Source organism: Microtus pennsylvanicus, chromosome 6 (assembly GCF_037038515.1).
Source record: "Microtus pennsylvanicus isolate mMicPen1 chromosome 6, mMicPen1.hap1, whole genome shotgun sequence".
Taxonomy (NCBI): Eukaryota; Metazoa; Chordata; class Mammalia; order Rodentia; family Cricetidae; genus Microtus; species Microtus pennsylvanicus.
In genome coordinates, this window is record NC_134584.1 from 111,742,753 (window position 1) to 111,763,534 (window position 20,782).

General features: G+C 46.8%; 1 protein-coding gene across 2 annotated transcripts in view; it reads right to left on the bottom strand.

Moving 5' to 3' along the window:
• The window catches only part of Wwp2 (WW domain containing E3 ubiquitin protein ligase 2), a 117,511-nt gene extending 105,118 nt beyond the window's left edge, over nt 1-12,393 (bottom strand). The window contains exons 1-2 of one of the 2 annotated variants that reach the window (XM_075977391.1): nt 12,315-12,393; nt 832-916 (exon numbers count right to left, since the gene is read on the bottom strand). In XM_075977391.1, the coding sequence (XP_075833506.1) occupies nt 832-901 (70 nt within the window). In that variant the 5' untranslated portion in view covers nt 902-916; nt 12,315-12,393. Of the gene's footprint in view, nt 1-831; nt 917-5,225; nt 5,246-12,314 lie in introns of those variants that run through there. The other variant, XM_075977390.1, reaches the window with a different exon arrangement.
• Between the last annotated feature and the right edge of the window lie 8,389 nt (nt 12,394-20,782).

Consider the following 20,782-nt stretch of genomic DNA (forward strand, 5'->3'; position numbering starts at 1 on the left):
ACATTTGAGGAAGTTAGCAGTTGTGGCTATTATATACGTAGACCAGGGAATGGGGATTTCTGGGTAAAGACCGAAGCAAGCTATTTCAGAGATGGCAAGCGCAAAGGCCCAGAGGTAGAGGCCTGCCATGTGAGTTCCGTGTAGTTAGGAGGCCAGATGACCCAGGATGTGACTGCAGAAGGTAACAGGACACACACGAGAACACTGAAATGCAGAGACTTGGTGTCTTACTGCAACAAGACTACTGCCTGCTGTAACTACAGCCTGAACGAAAGAAGGCAAAGGGCGAAATCAGAGAGGCAGGTCTGCAGACCGCAGCCCAGAACAGAGCGCCATCGGCTAGGGGTCGGCACGCCTGGGAGCTGGGAGGAATACTGAGTGCCAGAGGCCAGTTTCACTGCTAGGTTAATGCCAGCTATGAGAATAAAAAGTCCAGAGTGTGGTTCCAGACATGGGCGCTTTTCTGTGGTCACCAGTGGATGACAGTCGGCTACTAGATACACGAGTTGGGAGTTCCAGGGAAGGTCTGGGCTGCAGAGAGCAATCTGAGAGTGACCTTTTACTGGAGGCATTTAAAGCCATGAGGCTCGAAGGGACCACATAGAGCATTAATGAAAAGATGGGAGCCTAGGACACAAAGGAATCAACCATCTCCGAACATTTTAGCCAAAAGTTCCATTTTTCTCACTTTCCCATGATTTGCCTTCTTTTCCAAGAACTCTAGTCATAATGTGGTGAGCTTTTGAGAACACAGGCTTCTGAAACACACTGCTTCAGAAGACCTGCTCTCCAGACACAGGTGCCTCGACTACTTCAAGCAATTCCACTCACCTTTCAGGGTGAGCTGGGACTTCTCAAATGGCAGGGCCACTCCTGCCCGGCTGGAACTGGCAGATGCCATGTCATCACCATGGAACTGCAAGAAAAGCAGGAGGCAGAGTCAGACAACTGAGAAAGAGACGAAATAACAACCCAATGGGCTGAGAGTCCATTGGTGGTTAAGAACACTGTGGACCCTGCAGAGGACCTGGGCTCAATTCTCAGCATCCACATGGTATTCACAACCACTTGGAACTCCAGGTCTAAGGGACCTGATGCCTTTTTCTCACCTCCAAGGACGCCATGCATGAACATGGTATGCAGAATATAAAATATTCATCCACATAAAATAAATAAATTTTAAAAAATTAAAAAGAAAAAACTCAACCCCAGGACAGCTATGATGATGCATGCCTGCAATTAGTATGACAGCAAAACTTGTGATCCCAGCACTTGCAGGGTGGGGGCAGGAGGAGCAGATCAAGGTCATTCTCAGCTATAACTACGATAACTAGGAGATGTTGTCTCCAAAAAGTATAAATAAATAAACTATTAACCCAACTTTTTATGGGTCTGATGAGCCTGAAGATTTGACTGAACATTTCTCCAATGATCCCAATCGACTAATAAAGCCATGAAAAATACACGATGCCACCTAGCAGGTGTTCCTGTCATGCCTGGAGGCTAGAAGTAGAAGCTCATTTGAAACAGAACTCTTACTCAAAAGTGATTTTTGGAACATCATCATTTTTCATTCGGAAAATATTGGTTCTTTGAGCTGTACAGATATTCTAACCCTTAGCACATTTCATTATACAGCATTAAAACACACACATTTGCGAATGTCATCAGTGATCTCATCAGATAGGCGTCCAAACGGCGGAAAGCTGTCAAGCCCGTTGTGGCAGTGTCCCAAAATTGTAATTTTTCTGTAAGAATGATTTTGTCACTAGCAACAAATTCTGTCAGTTGTTTTTCTTAGTGTCAGGTTTGCTTCATTCAGTTTGAACAAAATGTCTGCCAATTTCTCAAATCTACTAACTTCAATTTGTTTCTCGGTTGTCTTCTGAAGGAAAATGGTTATTTCATGAAGGAAGCAACACTTTGGCTCCACATTCAAGGACTGCTCAAGTGCTTGTCTCCAGCAGCTGCTACAGCTCACCATGCAGCAGGTGCACACTCCAGCAGCGAGTAGAAAAAGGCGGCTGCCCAGATGGCTCAGCAGGTGCAACACCTGCCACACAAGCCTGAAGATCTGAGTTCAATCCCTGAGACCCACACAGTAGGAGGGGAGAACCAGCTCCACAAAGATGTCCTCTGACCACCGACCTCCACATTACTCGTGGCTTGCATGTATGTGCATGCACACACACACACATACACACACACAATATTAGTAATAAATAGGAGCTGATGAGATGGCTCTGTTGTTAAGAGCATGTACTACTCTTTTAAAGGAGCTGAATTCAGTTCCCCACACCCACATCAAGCAGCTCACAACTGCCTCTAACTCCAAATTCAGGGTTTCCAACACTTACTGTGGCACAAACACACACAGACATACACATAGATGCAAACTTTTTAAGTATAAAAACATAGTGAATTTTTAAATTTTTTGTTTTGTTTTGGTTTTTGAGATAGGGTTTCTCTCTACAGCCTTGGCTATCCTGAAACTCACTCTGTAGACCAGGCTGGCCTCGAACTCACAGAGATCCAGCTGCTTCTGCTTTCTGAGTGCTGGGATTAAAGGTGTGCACTACCACTTCCTGGCTTATTTTTGTTTTCTGAGACACAATCTCACTATGTAGCTCTGACTATCCCAGAACTTACACTGTAGACTAGGCTAGCCTCTGACTAACAAATATTCATCTGCCTCTGCCACCCAGTTCTGAGATTAACAGTGTGACCCCAGTCGGCCCACTCGAGGATTCTGTGTTCCTTCCTAGCAAGACTGTATGGTGATGGGGAGCATGGGGACAACAGCACACTTGGCTGCAACACCAAGGCTTGATTGGTCTTTGCTTCTGCACCTTCAATGCAGGAGTGATCACAGTGAGGTGGTGAGGGATGGACCAGTGTTGTTTTAGTTTTGACGATGGGGAGCCTCGGAGACTTCTGGATATCTAAGGACCATACTGAAACTGTTGTATAGAAGCAGCATACAGGCTGAGAGGTGAGGTACACGAATAAAATCCTAGAACCTGAAAAGCAGCAGGACCTCTTTGAGTTCAAGGTCAGCTTGAGCTACACAGGAAGACTCAGCCTTAAAAACAAAACATTGAAAGGGCTGCACTGGGTAGCACACACCTATAATTCTAGCAGAACTCCGGAGGCTGAGGCAGGAGGGTCACAAGGTTGAGGTTAGCCTACGCTACAAAAATTAAAACAAACCATCAGCCCAGAGCTGTATTCACGATAGGAAAAGTCCTCTGTTCAAATTACACCTGTGACCCTGGACTGGTCTTTATAGATATTCTGCCTCTGGTAGAAACCTCCAGAATGTTCCTTGTAGAATAGTAGTCTAGAGCTCAAGATCCCAGGAGACCTTGCTGCCACCTCCAACAATGATTCTCGGTCCCCTCCACACAGCTGTGCAGACAGCACCAAACACAACTGAGTGCGCTCAACTCTGAAAGGATAGTTTCTAGGACCCCACAACTTTCTTTTTTGTTTTGTTTTGTTTTTCGAGACAGGGTTTCTCTGTAGCTTTGGAGCCTGTCCTGGAACTCGTTCTTGTAGACCAGGCTGGTCTCGAACTCACAGAGATCCACCTACCTCTGTCTCCCAAGTTCTGGGATTAAAGGCGTGCACCACCACTGCCTGGCCCCACAACTTTCTTTGGATTTTCTGCCTTTTAAAAGTGTGATATGAGCCGGGCGATGGTGGCGCACGCCTTTAATCCCAGCACTCGGGAGGCAGAGGCAGGCGGATCTCTGTGAGTTCAAGACCAGCCTGGTCTATAGAGCTAGTTCCAGGACAGGCTCCAAAGCCACAGAGAAACCCTGTCTCGAAAAACCAAAAAAAAAAGTGTGATATGTTTCTAAAATGTGACGCTATACCACCAGTTCACATGTACAATTTTTAAATGGGGCGAGAGGAGGGAAGAGAAGCAGAAAGAGAAGGAAATGCAGTCTGAGTATAGTACAATGCCCTTGGTGAACAGGTGAACTTACACAGAATAAGCATGGCACAGGGGACACACGGTGAAAGAAAACACGACAGCATGGAAAGGAAGGAGCCACTGAGGCCAAAACAGAAGCTCCCTCTATGCAGGACAAAAGGCAGGAAGCAGGGGAATTGGAGAACGGAGACTGAGAAACTTCTGTATGGGCAATATTCGGTCTTTTAATATATATATATTATATTATATGTTTCTGTTACGTGTAGGAGTATTTTGTCTGTGTGTATATATGTGTACCAAATGCATATCTGGTGCCCTTGGAGGCCAGGGTTCCGATTCCCTAGAACTAGAGTTATGGGAGATTGCAAACCATCATGCAGGTGTTGGGAACTGAACCTGGGTCCTCTGGAGAAGCAACCAGTGCTCTTAACCTCTGAGCCCTCTCTCCAGTCCAAAATCAGTGTTCTCATGATATGTACCTGGGTCTCTGAACCATTTTGTAAGTTTGACCTTTTTCTCTAAGTGAACAACTTTTAGGGGAAATGACAGTATACTGAATTGCGATAAATCAGGCCCTCGGGTCAGTGCTTTAAAAGAGGTTAAGGCCCACTATTTATAGACTTTATAAACAAAAGACTATTTTTTAAAATCTTGATGTCTACCGGGGCTCTCTCTTCCTTAAGGCAACTGAAGGGGAGCTTTTGAACCAGCTTGTCCTCCTGAGCTTAGGGCTGTGCTCCAAACTCAATGAAACTTGGAGCCCGCACATGACTTTGCTAAGGAAGAGAAAGACTAAGTATCTTGAGCTACAACTAACAGCCCCAAAACAAAATCAAGGATGAATGCTAAAGAAAGTCCAGAAAGCAGCTGCGAATGTAGGAGAAATAAGGGCCCCCAAATCCACCATCACCTTCTCTCACCAGCCATTGTAATTACAGCCCACCATTTATGAACACTGATCTCTGTTATTATGTGAGCTTTGTCTGTAGTTTCATATCCAATTAGCCAGGTCCCACCTGCCCATTACAAAGTAAGCTATGCGGACTGTAAAACCTGCCCAGTGTACATATAAAGGAAAATAACCACAACCAGGAAGTGAAGACGGACATCAGTGTGCTAAGTGTTGACTCACACCAGTAAACCTTCCACACAGGAGGCCGAGACAGATGCCAGAGATTGAGGCTAGCCTGGGCTATACTGCAAAACTCTATGCAAAATGAATACATAAATAAGAGACACTGGTCCTCAAGTAGTTAGAACCTATTGGCTTGTCGCGGGGCCTCACCATCAACAGGAGTTGAGTACTGTGCCAGGTTCATAGTTCCAATGCACACGACAGGAAAACTTGCACACAGAATGAGTTCAGCTTCTGATTCAGATACACAGGGATGACTAACAACTTTTTCTAGCTAGTAATGAGGAAGTGTTTACATACAATCGGAAAGACAGAGTAGGAGAGAGGAAAGGAGGAGGGAGAAGAGAAGAAAGAAAAACAGTCAGGAAAATGGAGCTACCTATGAGCCCAAGGCAGGCAGGGAGGAGGGAGACTGGTGGTTAAATACCACTGAGGGCTGGGTAGGCCAAGAACTTCACCCCCGAAGACAGTAATGGGCCAGTGAAAGGTGGGGAAGACGTCAAAACTTCTTTCCTTTACTAGTTTGGGCAGATTTACCCAATTTCTAAGTAAATAAATAAAATGGCATTCTATCTCTGAACTTCTCCTCCTCCTGAGTCTTGACAGGCATTTTTGCTGTGCTAGGGTTTTTTTTACTTGTGTGTGTAGGCACATGTACTTGTGTGCACGCAGATACCAGAAAGGGACGCCAGTGCTGTCCTCTACGCCAGAAAGGGACATCAGTACCGTCCTCTGTCACTCCAGGAGAAAGTTCTAGTTATGCTTGGCTACATGCTGCAACGGGAGAGAGAGAAAGAGAGGGGGGCAAGGAGGGAGAGAGGAAAGGAGGAGGGAGGGAAGCATCACTTCTGATGTGACTGTCAACACTGGCCCACAGATGCGGCACCAATCTTTAGCTAGAGAACGTTTTGGAACTATTGAGATACTGCGGGCTGCAGTGTGGATGGCTGCTGTTCCCATGCCATCATAGATGATGTCAGCAGCCATGCAGTGGAATACCCAGCTAGTTAGGAAGCAACAGGAGCCTGGGCATGGTGGCATACACCTTTAATCCTAGAATCCTACCACTAGGGAGGCAGAGGCAGGCAGATCTCTGGGTTCAAGATCAGCTTGGTCTACAGAGCAAGTTCCAGGACAGCCAGGGGAGTACACAGAGAAACTCTGCCTCAAAAAAAAAAAAAAGATGGAAAAAGATTTCGATAGATCTGACCAAAAAAAAAAAAAATTATGGAAGGAAAATGATCAGCTAATAATAACAGAGATGGCAAAACAGATCTCAGGATAAACAAAAACACAACAGATAAGGCATGAATGACCAAAGGAAGAGAACTGCCCTGAGTGAAGACGTTGCCCAGCAGTTACCAGCAAGTCACTGCTTCTAAGCTGAGGGCACTGATGAGAACAGGGAGCTCGCAGCCTTCTAAAGACTGCAGTTGGGCGGGGAGGACCTTGGACTTCCCATAGGACAGGGAACCCTGACTGCTCTTTGGACTGGAGAGGGAAGGGGAAGGGGGAGGGGAGGGACATGGGAGGAGGTGGAAATTTTTAATAATAATAATAAAGACTCCAGTTGGAATCCAATGGAACAAGATCTTAGAGATTCCAGAGTCCATCACAGTCCTAAGTGATGCAGGTACTAAAAGCTCTCTTGGGCCAGGCTACTCAGATAGCTCAGCAGGAAAAGGTGTCTGCTGCCAGCACTAAGAATCTGAATTCCATCTCATGGTGTCCTCCACACATGTGCCTTAACACACATGTACACGCAATGAATACACAAATGCATTTTTTCACAAATGCATTTTTTAACAGCTCACTACTCTAATCACAATTTGAGTTGATGCTCATGAATACACTATCTTACTGAGAAAAACATCAGATCCCAAGACCAAGACTGAAATCCAAGGGTCACTCACCAGTCAGTATGAGATTACATTTATGCTTAATCTACATGATGGCAGACTGTGGGGTGTGTGTGTATGTGTGTGTGAACTATGTTCAACTTGTTTGGCAAAGTTGGTATTTTAAACTTTAAAAACCCATGTATTAGGGCTGGAGAGATAGCTTGGAGGTTCAGAGCACCGGCTGCTCTTCCAGAGGTCCTGAGTTCAATTCCCAGCAACCACATGGTAGCTCACAACCATCTGTAATGAGACCTGGCACTGTCTCCTGGAAAGTGTATATATAATAAATAAATAAATTTTTAGAGAAAAACCATTTATCGTTCCACCTGCCTTTTTCTTTTCCAACCTTGGTTGTCAACACAGAAAGCCAGACATTCCTGAAGTTAGCACTTGAGCCGATCTCAGAAGAGTTCTCAACTACTGAAAAAAAATAAAATCTATCAGCTTGTTGGTATTTGTTTCATTTTTGTTGATGTGCATTGGTGTCTGGCATGCATGAAGGTGTCAGGTGCCCTGAAACTGGAATTACAGACAGTAGTGAGTCACCATGTGGGTGCTGGGCATTGAACCAGGGAACCAGGGTCCTCTGGAAGAACACCCAGTATTCTCAGCTGCTGAGATATCACTCCAACCTCAAGCCTATTGTTTTTAAAAGGGCCTTTAATCTCAGCACTTAGAAGAGGCAGAGAAATCTCTGAGTTCAAGGCCAACCTGGTCACAGTGAGTTCAGGGACAATCAGGACTAGTTAGTGAGATCCTGCAGCAAAAACAAAAAAGGGTCTTTAAATGACAAAAGAAGAGACCAAGTTCCTGCTGACCAGCAGCAGCACTTAGCAGGCCTCCAGAGGACTGAAATTTACTCCACAAGTTCAAACCCTGCAGCACTGTGTTCACACTACCCTCGGGGTGACCTTGTCCACTCTCAACTCCAGCCCTGGTTACAGACCTCCTGTCCCTGCTTGACACCAGGGACTCCTCTAACTGCCCCAGCATCTTCCCTTGGGTCTACACTAGGCTGTGCACAATGAATGTGAACAAAACCGAACCCAACTCCTGGCTACACTATAGGCTCCCCCTCCTTTTTTTTTTTTGAGACAGGGTCCTACGTAGACCAGGCTGATCCCAAAGGATAACCCAGTCTCTACCTCACGAACACTGGGATTACAGACATGTGTAGGAGGTGTTTATGCCCCAGGCTTTATGCACATGAGGAGAATACTCTACCAGCTGGGCACATCTCCAGCTCCTGTCCCCATTTAATGGCAGCCCCATTTCTACTTGTTCATACCCAAAACCTGGAGTCACTTTCGCCTGCTCCCACCCTCCCACATTCTACATCCCTGTCACCTCATCCACAAATCCCACTGGCTGAGCTTCAAAATCTAGCCCAGTGCATTTTTTACCAAGTGTGGCAATGCTCTCCTCACCCATCTTTTTGCTTCTTCCCTGGTTCCCTTTCTCCTCCACACAATAATTCCAGTGGGTCTGCCAAAAGGCAGGATGGACTGAATCCACTCCTCGCTCAAATGCCTCACTCATCCCGTGAAAACCAACATCCACACAAAGGCCTGCAAGGCCTTCCCTGGCCTTCCCAATTATTTCCTCCCACAACCAACACCCTTGTGAATTCATTCTCTCCACCCCTGACTCACTTACCCTTCTCCAGCCATACCGTGTTCCTGGCTGATCCCTAAACCTTCCAAAAGTGTTTCTCCTTCCAGGCATTTGATTGTGCTTATCCCTTCTCCTGCACTGCTTTACCCTCAGTCAATCACGTGACCCATGGCTTCTCCTCTTTGGAATCTTTATTCAGGAACCAGCACACCTATAATCCTGGCACCCAAGAAGCTCAGGCTTCAAAAGGGGGTGTCAGTTTGAGGCTAGCCTAAGCACTGAGCAAATGTGAGACCTGCCTCCCAACCCCCCAAAAAAGTGCTAAGATTATAGGTATGAGTCACTGTTCCCCACTGAAACTTAATTATATTGTATTTAACATAATAAATATAAAATATTACCATTTGTAGCATGTATTTATAGATTGCATTTATATGATTTTACTAGAATATAAAAACATCAGTGTAAGCAGAGCAATGGTGGCACACCCCTTTAAACCTAGCACTCAGGACGCAGAAGTAGGTGGATCTGAGGCCAGCCTGGTCTACAGAGTGAGTTCCAGATCAGCAAGAGCTACACAGAGAAACAATGGCTCAGAGGGATGGGGGCAAGGCAACATTTCAGCTTTCATATTGAATCTTCAAAATCTGATGGATCTGACATTCACAGGCTATACCAGGGTTCAACAGTCCTACATGGCCAGCGGCCTCCGTGCCGAATGGCCAAACTCCAGCACGATGCCTGTAAGAAAGTAGCAGTGAGCAATCCTCTCGCTTCTGCCTCCCAACTGCTTGGATTACAGGTATATGCCACTTATACCCACCCTAACAGCACACTTTTTATATTTAAAAACTATTTTTAAATGAAACCTTTTATTGCTTTTATGAATAAAACCTAATAGATCTAGGAATAAAAAAACCTACGTGAAAAAGACGGCTCAGCAGGTAAAGGTGTTTGCCACCAAGCCTGACAGCTGGAGCCGGATTCCCAGGACCCACAAGGTGGAAGGAGAGAGCCAACTCCGTCATTCATTTACTAGTCTGGAATCTAAAGTAAGGACTTCAGGAAGCCTCAGCTTCTTCATCCACAGAAGGAGAGCAATGCATCCTCCACAGATCATGGCTTGAATGAGATGTTGGGCCACACACAATGGTAAATGAATGCCGGCAACTCCAGCACTTGGAAGGTAGAGACAAGAGACTCAACCAATCATAGCTTTAGCTTCCTTAGCAACATAGCCAGTCTGCGGCCAGCCTGGGCTACAACTTACCTTGTATCAAAAAGCCAAAAGACACAGTCAAAAAAAAAAAAAAAAGAAAGAACAAACAAAAGAAAGGCTGAGCATAGTTTTAATTTTAATTTAATTTTAATTTAACACAACTTTAATTCCAGCACTTGGGAGGCAGAAGCAGGTGGATCTTTGTGAGTGCTAGGCCACCAAGGCTACCTAATGAAACTTTGTCTTAAATAAATAAATAAATAAGAATAAATGAGATTCTGGTATAAGATTTTTGCAGATGGGAAAGCTATCATTTAGTAAAGATTACCTGGTGGTGCAAGCCTGCGGGGGCAGGAGAAGCACAAGTTCAAGGCTTGCCTGAGCTACAGGAGGTTGAGGCCACCCAGGGAAACTTAAGAGATTCTGTCTAAAAAGAAAAAATTACAAAAAGGCAGGCTATGGCTGCGAAGCTCGACAACAAAAAACAAAGTGAAAGCGATTGACAAGCCAACCCAAGCCTTTCCCTCCCTCGGGCTCCTTGTTTTCCCATAGACCAAGAACACAGACCAGAGCTAGCTTCGCTGACCAAAGAGACAGAAAACTTAAGTCCAACCCCTTCTTCACCACATACAGCAGTGCGACCTTTAGAAACCCCCTTATTCCTCTAACACGGACCGAGTACTCACAACATACCAGGCAAGAAGCTAGTAGCCAAGGGAGCCACATAAAATAGGATTGCTGCCCTTGAATTATTTAGTCTAGCAGGAAGATGAGTAAACAAGGAAGGAAAGCATAACAAGCCGGGATGGCTCAGCAGCTACAGCATTCACTTAGGGCCTTTTATTCTCTCTTCTTCTTCTTCTTCTTCTTCTTCTTCTTCTTCTTCTTCTTCTTCTTCTTCCTCTTCCTCTTCTTTTTTTTTTTTTTTTGGTTTTTCGAGGAAGGGTTTCTCTGTGTACTCTGTGTACCAGCCCTAGTTGTCCTGGAACTCACTCTGTAGACCAGGCTGGCCTCAAACTCACAGAGAGCCAGCATGAAACTCCAGAGGCTCACAACCACCTGTATCTCTAGCTTCAAGGAACCCAATGCTCTCTTCTGCCCTCTATGGGCACCCACACCCTACATACGACATACATACACAGCCAGGAACACGCACACGCGCACGCACATACCTAGTTTTTTTTTAAGTCAAACTCTCTTAGCTGTTTGTTCTCTGTTAAGAGTAAATGACTTCTCAAGACTGCTACAAAAATTAACTTTTGAATGTTTGTTATATACCCCAAAGCCGTCAACTCTTAATGTACCAATGCAAAGTACTTTCTTTCCCTTAGTGACCTGTGGTTCTGGCTCCTGTCAGCGTCCCATTTGAAGCCCTACTCCTTCATCGCATTCATAAAGCTCATTTCCCTTCTGCAAAGTTTAGTAAATGTAAAGAGAAAGAGGGTGGCCCGTTTGCTTGTTTAGGACTTAACAGTGTAGCCCAGGCTAGCCTGGAACTTAGAGGCAAGCAACTTCATGCCTCAGCCTGGGGGATAAACAACCTTATGATGGGTATTTTAACCTCAAAAAAAAAAAAAATATGATCTGGGTCACACAGTTCTAAGGAACACCACGGAAACTTCTGTGTCACCCCACCTAGTCACAGCTGGTCAAGATAAGAAGTCACATGGTAAAAGAAGCTGCGTAATTTAAGCCTCAGACAGAATGTCTAGAGCAGTGTCGGTACACTTTTCAACTGTCCGAGACTTAAGCAGTCAAGGCGTTGCTGAGGTAACGCTGGCCCAGGTCGCTGACAACAGTGTGGGTTGTAAGTCATGTTATGATCCCAGCAAAGCATCTACACGTCTTAAATTTTTTTTTGTTCTCGAAGATTAGCCGATCCGGGAGCATCTCAAAGAAAGATGATCTGAAGGGCTAGGCTCCCAACAAGTGGAAACCCTAAGCAAACAGGGCCAAGTGGGTGTGACCAGAGTCAGTCGATCAAGACTCAGGAATCCCTCCTGAAGTTTAAAAACTGAACGGGACCGAAATCAAACTCTCAGGTCGCCATCCTCTTCAAAGAGGACGTAAGGAAGACTCTCGGAATGGGGTCCACTCTCGGAATGGGGTCCAGGCCGCACCGTCCAGATTGTTCTCCCTGTCCCTACAAGCCAGACGCCCACTCCCAGGCAGCCCCTTCCAAGGGAGCTTGCAAGTCTCCCCGGCCGAGGTCGGAACCCCTGCACAGACGCGGCTCCTCCGCACCGCAGGCGCCCAGGCAGGGGTCCCCCTTCCGGAAGCGCCAGCAGCTGGCGACTCCCACCCGGCCCAGCGCCCACCCCGCTCGGGCGCGAGCCGGGACACCCCTCCTCGGAGGCCGGAACCGCTCGCCAGGCCCCTCCCACAGGAAGCCGCCGCCCCCAGGCGCCCGCCCCGCGCCGCCCCCGGCCCCTCACGCCGCCGGCCGCCCTCGGCCACCCCGCGCCTCCCGCTCGCCACCGAGTCCCCAGCGCCCGCGCCACCTACCTGCAGCGGCCACACCAGCGGCGCCTAACTCCGCTCCACTTCCGCCTTCCAGCGCCCGCACTCAGACCGGGTCACGTGAGCGCGCGCGGTCACCTGACCCGGAAGAGGCTGGCCGGGGCGCGCAGGTGCGGACCACCTAAAACCTAGACTGTGAGCCTTTGACTTACTGAAGTCCGCAAAGGAAAGGATCTCTTCCCCATGTGGCTGTGCCCAAGCCAACGTATAAACTGGGGGCTCACCGGGCACCAGGAGTCTTATTTCTTCCTTTGGAAGTAGATAGAGTTGTTTCCCTCCGTGGTACAGGTGGGAGAAGACCATCCGGTCAGTTAAATCAGCGACCCTGTCGGGGATTACTGGACAAAAACCGTATGCTAGCCGGGTGCTCGCCTTTAATCCCAGCATTTGGGAAAGGCAGAGGCAGACAGATCTCTGACTTTGGTCTACAGCGTGAGTTCGAGGACAGCCAGGACTACACGGAGAAGCCCTGTCTTGAAAAACCAAAAAACTTGCTAACCAAAAAACCGTATGCTCATCCTAAGTTTGAATGTCTGATAAACCGTGTAACTATAGCCGCGTCTCCAAATTTGCAAGGGATGTATTGACACTACAAAAGTATCCTGATCAAACTTAAGCATCTCGTGTATTTGCTAATGTTGGCAGCCTGTGCCAACTATATGCTAGGCCTTGTTCTCAGTTCTAGAAGTATAAATGCCCTAGCCTTTGTAGAGCATCTGTTCTTGTTCCAAGAAGCAAAAGGGAAAGGGGGAGCACACTTCAAAACTTCACCCAAGTCCATAAGTGTCCCTATGGGGAGCCAATCCCATTTCCTCCCTGTATGGAGCAAACTGAATGTTATGGATTAGCAAACAGGGCCTCTGTGGAACCCTGGCTGACCTGGAACTCAACGCTGTCCTCAGCCTCCTGATTCTTGGCGCTGCAGGCATGCCTCACCACAGCCTACACAGCAGAAACTTTCTGGGTTTTACAGGATTGAAGGTTGAACCCAGGCCCCTGCCCATACTAGTCAAGGGCGCTACTACTGACCTCTGTTGCCAGCCCTTTTGTTACCTTCCTAGTTTTATCTGGAGCAGGGTCTCTCTTAAAGTTCTGTAACTGGCCTTGACCCTTTTCCTTAGTCTCTGAGTAGTTAGGATTACCAGTTTGTGCCTGTGGGGGAGTGGTGGGAGGAGACAGGTCCAGTCACAGTTTCGTGTAACCTAGGCTGGCACCCACTTCCCAGCGGATGGTTCAGATAATAGATGAGTGTCAGACCACCTGGCTCTTTGTTGAGTTTAGTTTTGGTTAACTGAAAATCATAATTTTTTTCATTAGTATTTTATTATATGGCTGTTTTGCCTGCATAGACATCTGTGTATGACCTGTGTGTCTGCTGCTTTTGTCGTGGGTTATCTACTAGAGAAGACTGTTCAGACATGGGTCTAAGCCAATACAAAGTCTTTATTAGCCAGCCCTCAACTACACTGGGTGTGCAAGGTTGGTACATTTAGAGACTTTCCCAGAACTATGGGCTTTAATGGATTAGGTCCTTTTTCGCTGTGGCAGGTGGTGCTGTCTGCATGCAGAGTTCATGGCTCGAGTGATGCTTTCATCATGGAGTCAGTTGTGCTGAGCTCTGGGTGCCTACTAAGGTCTGAGGCCCTATTACATTCCCCACTGGTCCTAGTGAATGAGTCAAATTGTGAACTTACCCCTACTCTAAAGAGATGTAGTTGGATCTGGCGAAGGTGGCGCACACCTTTAATCCCAGCACTCAGGGGGCAGAAGCAGGCAGATTTTTGTGAGTTCAAGGCTAGCCTGGTCTACAGAGCAAGTTCCAGGACAACCAGAGCTAAACAGAAAAAAAAAATCTGTCTCAAAAATAAAAACGGGGACAGGGGTAGTTGGTACTATGAGCCACTGAATTTACTGAACTGATACATAATTGGCCATATACTTTAAGATGCCGGAGCCAGCCATTAATCCATTCAGAATGAGAATTAAAGGTCCAGCCAGTGCCAACAGACCCAGGAGCTCTAAGCAAACAGATTAAATTATTAATTAAACTGGGATTAATTATTTGATTTACGTCTTTGTCTTTTTGTTTTTCTTTTGGAGGTTTTCCTCAACCATTAAATTTTTTCTAATTACTCTTGATCAATTGTCATTAAAACAACTGGTTTCTCCCAAAACCATACATAGTTTCCTTTGTCTCATGAGCAGTAAGTCGAAGCCTCTTCAATTTTGAACAAACATTTCTACCGGGGAATCCAATTGTTGTTTTAATTCAGAAGTGGGAACTTTAAATACCTTTAGGTCCTGATCAGCCTGTCTACTTAGTTGGAAAGCATTAGTAGAGGCACACTTAGCCAGGTAGTGGTGGCGCACGCCTTTAATCCCAGCCCACTCGAGAGGCAGAGGTAGGCGGGTCTTTGTGAGTTCATGGCCATCTTGGTCTACAAGAGCTAGTTCCAGGATAGACTCCGAAGCTACAGAGAAACCCTGTCTCGAAAAACCAAAAGAAAAAAAAGAGAGAGGCACACTTAGTCACCATTAGTACACACCCACCAGGCAGGCTCAGGGCCCAGGAATGCTGCTGTTGTACAGATGAGTTAACCCGCTGGAAAACGGGCATCAGAATACGGGGAAGTGATAATTAGATGGAAGGCTGTGGGTATTAGACAAGTTCCAGTTCCTTGCAAATCCTTTCACACTAATTTGGGCTGCCCCCAGTCACAATGAACTTGTCAGTCAATGGGCTGACAGTCCAATCAGTAATCCTGGCTGATTTCTGGCTGGAAATGATTAACTCTATCCCCAGGGTCCCTTCCTGTGTCATAGGGTCTTATTCTCCAGGTTTTCCCTGTTTTTTAAAAGCCAGACTCTTTCTTAAGGACTTCTTCAGGAAGCCTCAGTTTCACAACTCTTAATTTTCGCAATGGAAATTCCCTTGTTCCAGGCGGCCCAACCTCAAGGCATGCGTAGAATTATAAACTCCGTATTCCTGCCTCCAAAGATAAACTCCCATATCTTTCTTTTCTCCAGTACAACCAGAAGCTTAAATTGGGCGTCAGAGGGTAAATAAGATGGAATGTGTGTTGCTGGTCTGTAGCCACATTCGCTGTCTCCTCCCCTGTATCTGTCTTTCTCAGTTCCCTGGTCCAGGCAGTAGGGTTGGGACCATCACCCTGTATTCATACCAAACATAAGGCCCGGGAGCAGGAAGAGGGGCAGTGAGTGGAAGGGCCTTAATTGTAACGGGTCCCTAGCCCAGAGACGGTCTATTTGGCATCAACATTCGTGTCTTCCACTTCCTTGAGCTGGGTGTGTTGGATCCATGATGCAATGCTACTTACTTTCACAATCAGAGGAGTGGAGAGAATTGCCACCTCGGCTTTTTCCAAGTCGATTCCAGCACCCCTTTTGTTACCAGCTTGACCAGGTCATTTGTATCAAAGGACTCGAACAAGGATAAATGGTGGTGGTTTCGGAGGTCGGCTAGGTCTCTCAGCTAGTCTAGTGATAGCCTATATGGAGGACTGGAGGGCTCATAATGTCTTAGGAAAGGAACGCTTAGAGAGTTCTGTCAACTGCTGGTCTCTGAGCTAGAGAAGTTTTGGGAGAGGTCTTCTAAATATAATCTCGTAGGGAGTAAATCCTTCCCTGTAGGGTGTAGCAGGCCCAAAGCTAAACCAAGGGAGGAGGTCCATGCACCCTTCCCTGGACTCTAATGATAGTAGTTGTTGTTGGTAGTGTCCTGCTTCTTCTTTCTACCTGCCCAACATCCTGAGGTCTGTGTGCACAGTGAAGTTTCCAGTCTTTATCTAAATCTTTAGTTATTAATTGAGAGGTTTGGTTATGTAAGCTGGGCTACTGTCAGACCCCATTGCTAAGGGGAGGCTAAATCAGGACCAGTTCCTAGAGGAGCTTCTTACTATTTGTGCAATTTCAGTCTGGGTAGAATGCTTCTACCCCCCGGAAAAGGTATCTATAAGAACTAGCAAGTACTTGTATCCTCCCCTGGCAAGCCAATCTCAGTGACGTCAGTTTTCCGGGAGAAGCCTTCTTTCTCTGTGCATCATGCTATAGACGTGTCCAGTAGTAAAGACATAGTGATTATCTGTGTGTATGGTGGTGGGCTTTGCTTTTCCCCATCTGCGAACCTGGGTCAGATTAATTATTTCTGCTCTCTGGGCTAGGGTACCTGACTTGGCCCTAAATAATTTCGGCTAAAGTGGCTATCGCGGCTCCCATGTATTGGTTTCATCTTTCTTCTCATGACAGTCATGGGTGAGCACCTGTGGGTCGTCATCAGGCGACAGGGTAACAGGACTGATGGCACTGGATTTCTCAAACCGGACTTCAGGGCACGGTACTGGGTAACCCAGACATTAGACAGCCAGAGTTCTGGTGTTCCTCGGAGAAAGGTCTCAACCACCTGGGTACAGTGAGTTAGAAGATCCTGACCCAGAATTAACTTGTTTGTTTTCCATTAGACTAGCCGTAGCTGCCATAGCTCTTAGACTGGTGGTCCATCCCGTGGCTTCCTACAGAGCCCACTTATTAGGACAGCTATGTCACAGGGTGTTTCCATGGCCCTCAAATTTGGGTTGAATTCCTATTGTCTTTTGTTTCATGGACAAACAGATGAAACAGTTTTGAGGCATCTGGAAGTATTAAGGACTGGAGCTGAATTCGCTTTGTAGACCAGGCTAGCCTAAAACTCAAAGACATCCCCACTTTCGTCTGCCTCCCAAGTGCCGGGATTAAAGGCATGTGCCAGCACCGCCTGATTCAGAGCGGTTTTTAAAGCCTCAAATGCCTTTTCTTCCATTTCAGTCCAGATTAGGGGCTCGGTGTCCACTTTGTGCTGGTGTATAGGGCCTTGCTAGTCCCACAAACTCTGGTATCGAGAGGCAGCAATACCTGACTGCCCCTAGGAACTCTTGGACCTGTGTCTTAGTCTTTGGTTTGGGATCTGAAGGATGGCAGCAATCCTACTCTGAGACAGGCTCCTTTTGCCTCCCCTCGGCTGGTATCCAGGAGAGAAAGTCTCTGATGGGACTTCTTAGCTGACATTCTGTAGCCCGGGTCTGTAACTCTTAGACCCTCTGGAGCCCTTTCCTAATCTTTTCCCAGGAAACCTCTAATGGAAGGGTAGGAGGGTCAGCTCTTAGTGTCTCATTAAATAGGTTGGCGAATTTTGTTTTGTTTTGTTTTCATTTTGCTTTTTTTGAGACAGAGTTTCTCTGTGTAGTTTTGGAGCCTGTCCTGAAACTTGCTGGCCTTGAACTCTGAGATCCGCCTGCCTCTGCCTCCCAAGTACTGGGATTAAAGGTGTGAGCCATCACTACCTGGCTGGATTGGTGAATTTTTAAATCTTTGGGGCAACCTGGTTCATGTAAGTTGCCCAATATAATTTCCCACTGGGTCTGTCCACATAAAAGCAAAGATGGGTTGACTCACCTCTGCCAATGGAAGACCGAAGAATGCATCCTTCAGGTTCAAGAACAGTGTGCACCTGTTTCTCCGGAGGACTCAGACTTATGAGAGTAAGAGGCCCCAGGTTTCTTCATAGGCAGGAGAGGTGTATTCCACGGTGACTGCCAGGGCACCAGGACGCCTATCTCTCCAAGCCAGGTAATATGGACTGCAATTGCTCTTTTGGTTTCCAGGGTCATTGGGTACTGTTTAATCTGGATGGAGTAGCTGAACTGGGTAGTTGAACAATGAATTAAGAGGGCCTTGGTGTTGAGCCAGTCCTGGTGGGCTGGTTTCTGCCCATGCCTCCAGGAATCTTTGTCGTTGGTAGAGAGATAGCCTAACCATATCTTTTGATTGGAGACAGAACTTTCAGCTAGGCCATATTCTTCTGACAGAGGGTAAGACATCAAAATTTGCTGGGTATCTGTAGTTGGAATTTTCTTTGGGTCACAAACCAGCTCTCAGATAAAGACAAGGAAACTTGTTATTAATTACAGGTGTTCAGGTGTAGCTTAGGCTTGTCCCACTAGCTCTTCTAAGTCATCTTCTTTCTATTCATCTATGTTTGCTTTGGGAACGTTTTCCTTACTCCCTCCCTCCCTCCCCTCCTCCCTCCCTCCCTCCCTCCTCCCTCCCTCACTCACTCTCTCCTCTCCCCCCTCCCTCCTCTCCCCCTCCCTCCCCCTCCCTCCCCCTTCCTCCCTCCTTCCTCCCTCCCTCCCTCCCTCCCTCCCTCCCTCCCTCCCTCCCTCCCTCCCTCCCTCCCTGTCCTACTTTCATGCTTCCTCCAAGTCTGTCTAGCCCCTGGTATTTCCCTGACGTCTCTTTTCCTTTCTCCCCTGAGCCTAAATTCCTCCTCCTCCTTACTCTCCCTGCCCGGAAGTCCCATCTACACTTCCTTGCTATTGGCCATTCAGCACTCTGTAAGTTCAAGGCCAGCCTGGTCTACAAAGTGAGTTCCAAGACAGGCCCCAAAGCTACAGAGAAACCCTGTCTCGAAAAACAAAAGAAAACAAAATTTAAATTTAAGAATACTATAAAGTAGAAGCAGTTTGGTGGTGGTGTTGACACAGGGTTTTTCCGTGTAGCCTTGGACTAACCTGGGGACTCACTCTGTAGACCAGGCTGCCCTTGAACTCACAGAGGTAGATAGGTAAGGTAGGATGACCCTGGACTCTCGATCTTCCTGCTTTTAAATCTGAAGTGGTGGAATTGTCTGCATGAACTGCCAGGACCAACTTTCCAGATCCTTCTTCATCTAGGCTTTAAACCATAGAATCCCTTTCAACTTATACATATCTCTTTGACTAGACTCCGATTCTGTATCTTCACTCACTGTTTAGGTCATCGTGGAAAGTCCACTGCAGATAGGGAAATCTGGAAGAGGGATCACTCTTGACTTGAGTAATGAGACTGGAGGTGGAAGGGCCCGGACAAGCATTTCTGGTGATGCCGACTGTAGTGAAGTGAACGTTGGTTGGTGGTGGGGGTAGAGATGGGGTGGCTCAGAGATTCCTACCTCGAATGCTTTTGTTGGCGATGTCTTAAAATTTTGGATTAAAAAAGGAAGTGGTAGCACGTGACTGTGGCGTCAGTCCTGGAAGACTTTATGCCTGCCCAGTCAGATCTACACAGTGAGACTGTCTATGCTAATAACGTCGGAACGTTGACGTGGGTGGATGCCAGAAATTTCCAGCTAAAATTTCTAGGAAATGTGGACTGGGCGTGAATGGGCGTGAAGATTGGACTTAAATGTTTAGAAAGCGTTCTCTAGGGCTCCTAGGAGCAGACCAGAAAACTGGTTCAGAGCACTTAGATAAGGTGGATCAAAATCGCTGTTACTCCAGCTCCAGGAGGTCTGCCGCCCTCTTCTGGCCTCCTCGGACACCCTCAAACTTATAAATAAAAAACATACTTGTGCATAGAGTTTGTATACCACGATCATTAATGTCTGGCAGATAGGTAGCATTACCAAAGAAAGGAACTTGAATTGGTTGAGGTGGAAGGTAGCGTACATGCAGGGCAAGAAGAGAATATGAGGAGGGAGGGTGGGAGGCCATCCAAAGGCAGGGAGGGAGATTAGCCTGAAACTTCAGCAAAATCAGGTAAATCCAGAAAGAGGAGACAATAGGCAATGTCAGAGCCTGCAGAGAAACAGACGCCAAAACACTGAAAAAATTTCTCTAGGAGTTAGATAGTCTTCAACTGGGATATAATTTCAGAACAGGCAGAATGATAAATTCTGAAGGTTGGGGAGACTGAAGGTTAGGAAGATTATCACTATAAAATATTCAGGGACTAGGTGTGTGGTGCACGACTTTAATCTCGGAGTTTAGGAGGCAGAGAGGCAGGAAGATCTCTGAGTTCGAAGGACGAGGAGGCAGCAAGAAGCACCCCCACCTGAGAACTTTACCTGTTCTGCCTCCAGGAATCTCTTTATTACTATTATCATTATGAATTTTTCATCCATTTTACATACCGACCACAGTGCCCCTCCCTCCCCCACCTCCTGTCCATCCCCTCCATCCACTCCTCCTTCTAGGATTCTCTTAGCAAATGGACAGAGCTGACTCTCGTGGTTGTCCTCTGGCCCTCACATGAGCACCTGGCATCCCCCCCCCCATAAATAATGTAATTTAAAGAGTTTAAAATGCTTGGGCATCAGAAGATTTTGAGTCACTGACAATGGGTACCATCAAGGGTACAGAAAGATTTCTTTCTTCTTCTTCTTTTTTTTTTTTTGGTTTGGTTTTTCGAGACAGGGTTTCTCTGTGGCTTTGGAGCCTGTCCTGGAACTAGCTCTGTAGACCAGGCTGGTCTCGAACTCACAGAGATCCGCCTGCCTCTGCCTCCCGAGTGCTGGGATTAAAGGCGTGAGCCACCATGGCCCGGCCAGAAAGATTTCTGATACAGGACACAGGAATAAAACAGAACAGTTTAGCCGGCCGGTGGTGGCGCACGCCTTTAATCCCAGCATTCGGGAGGCA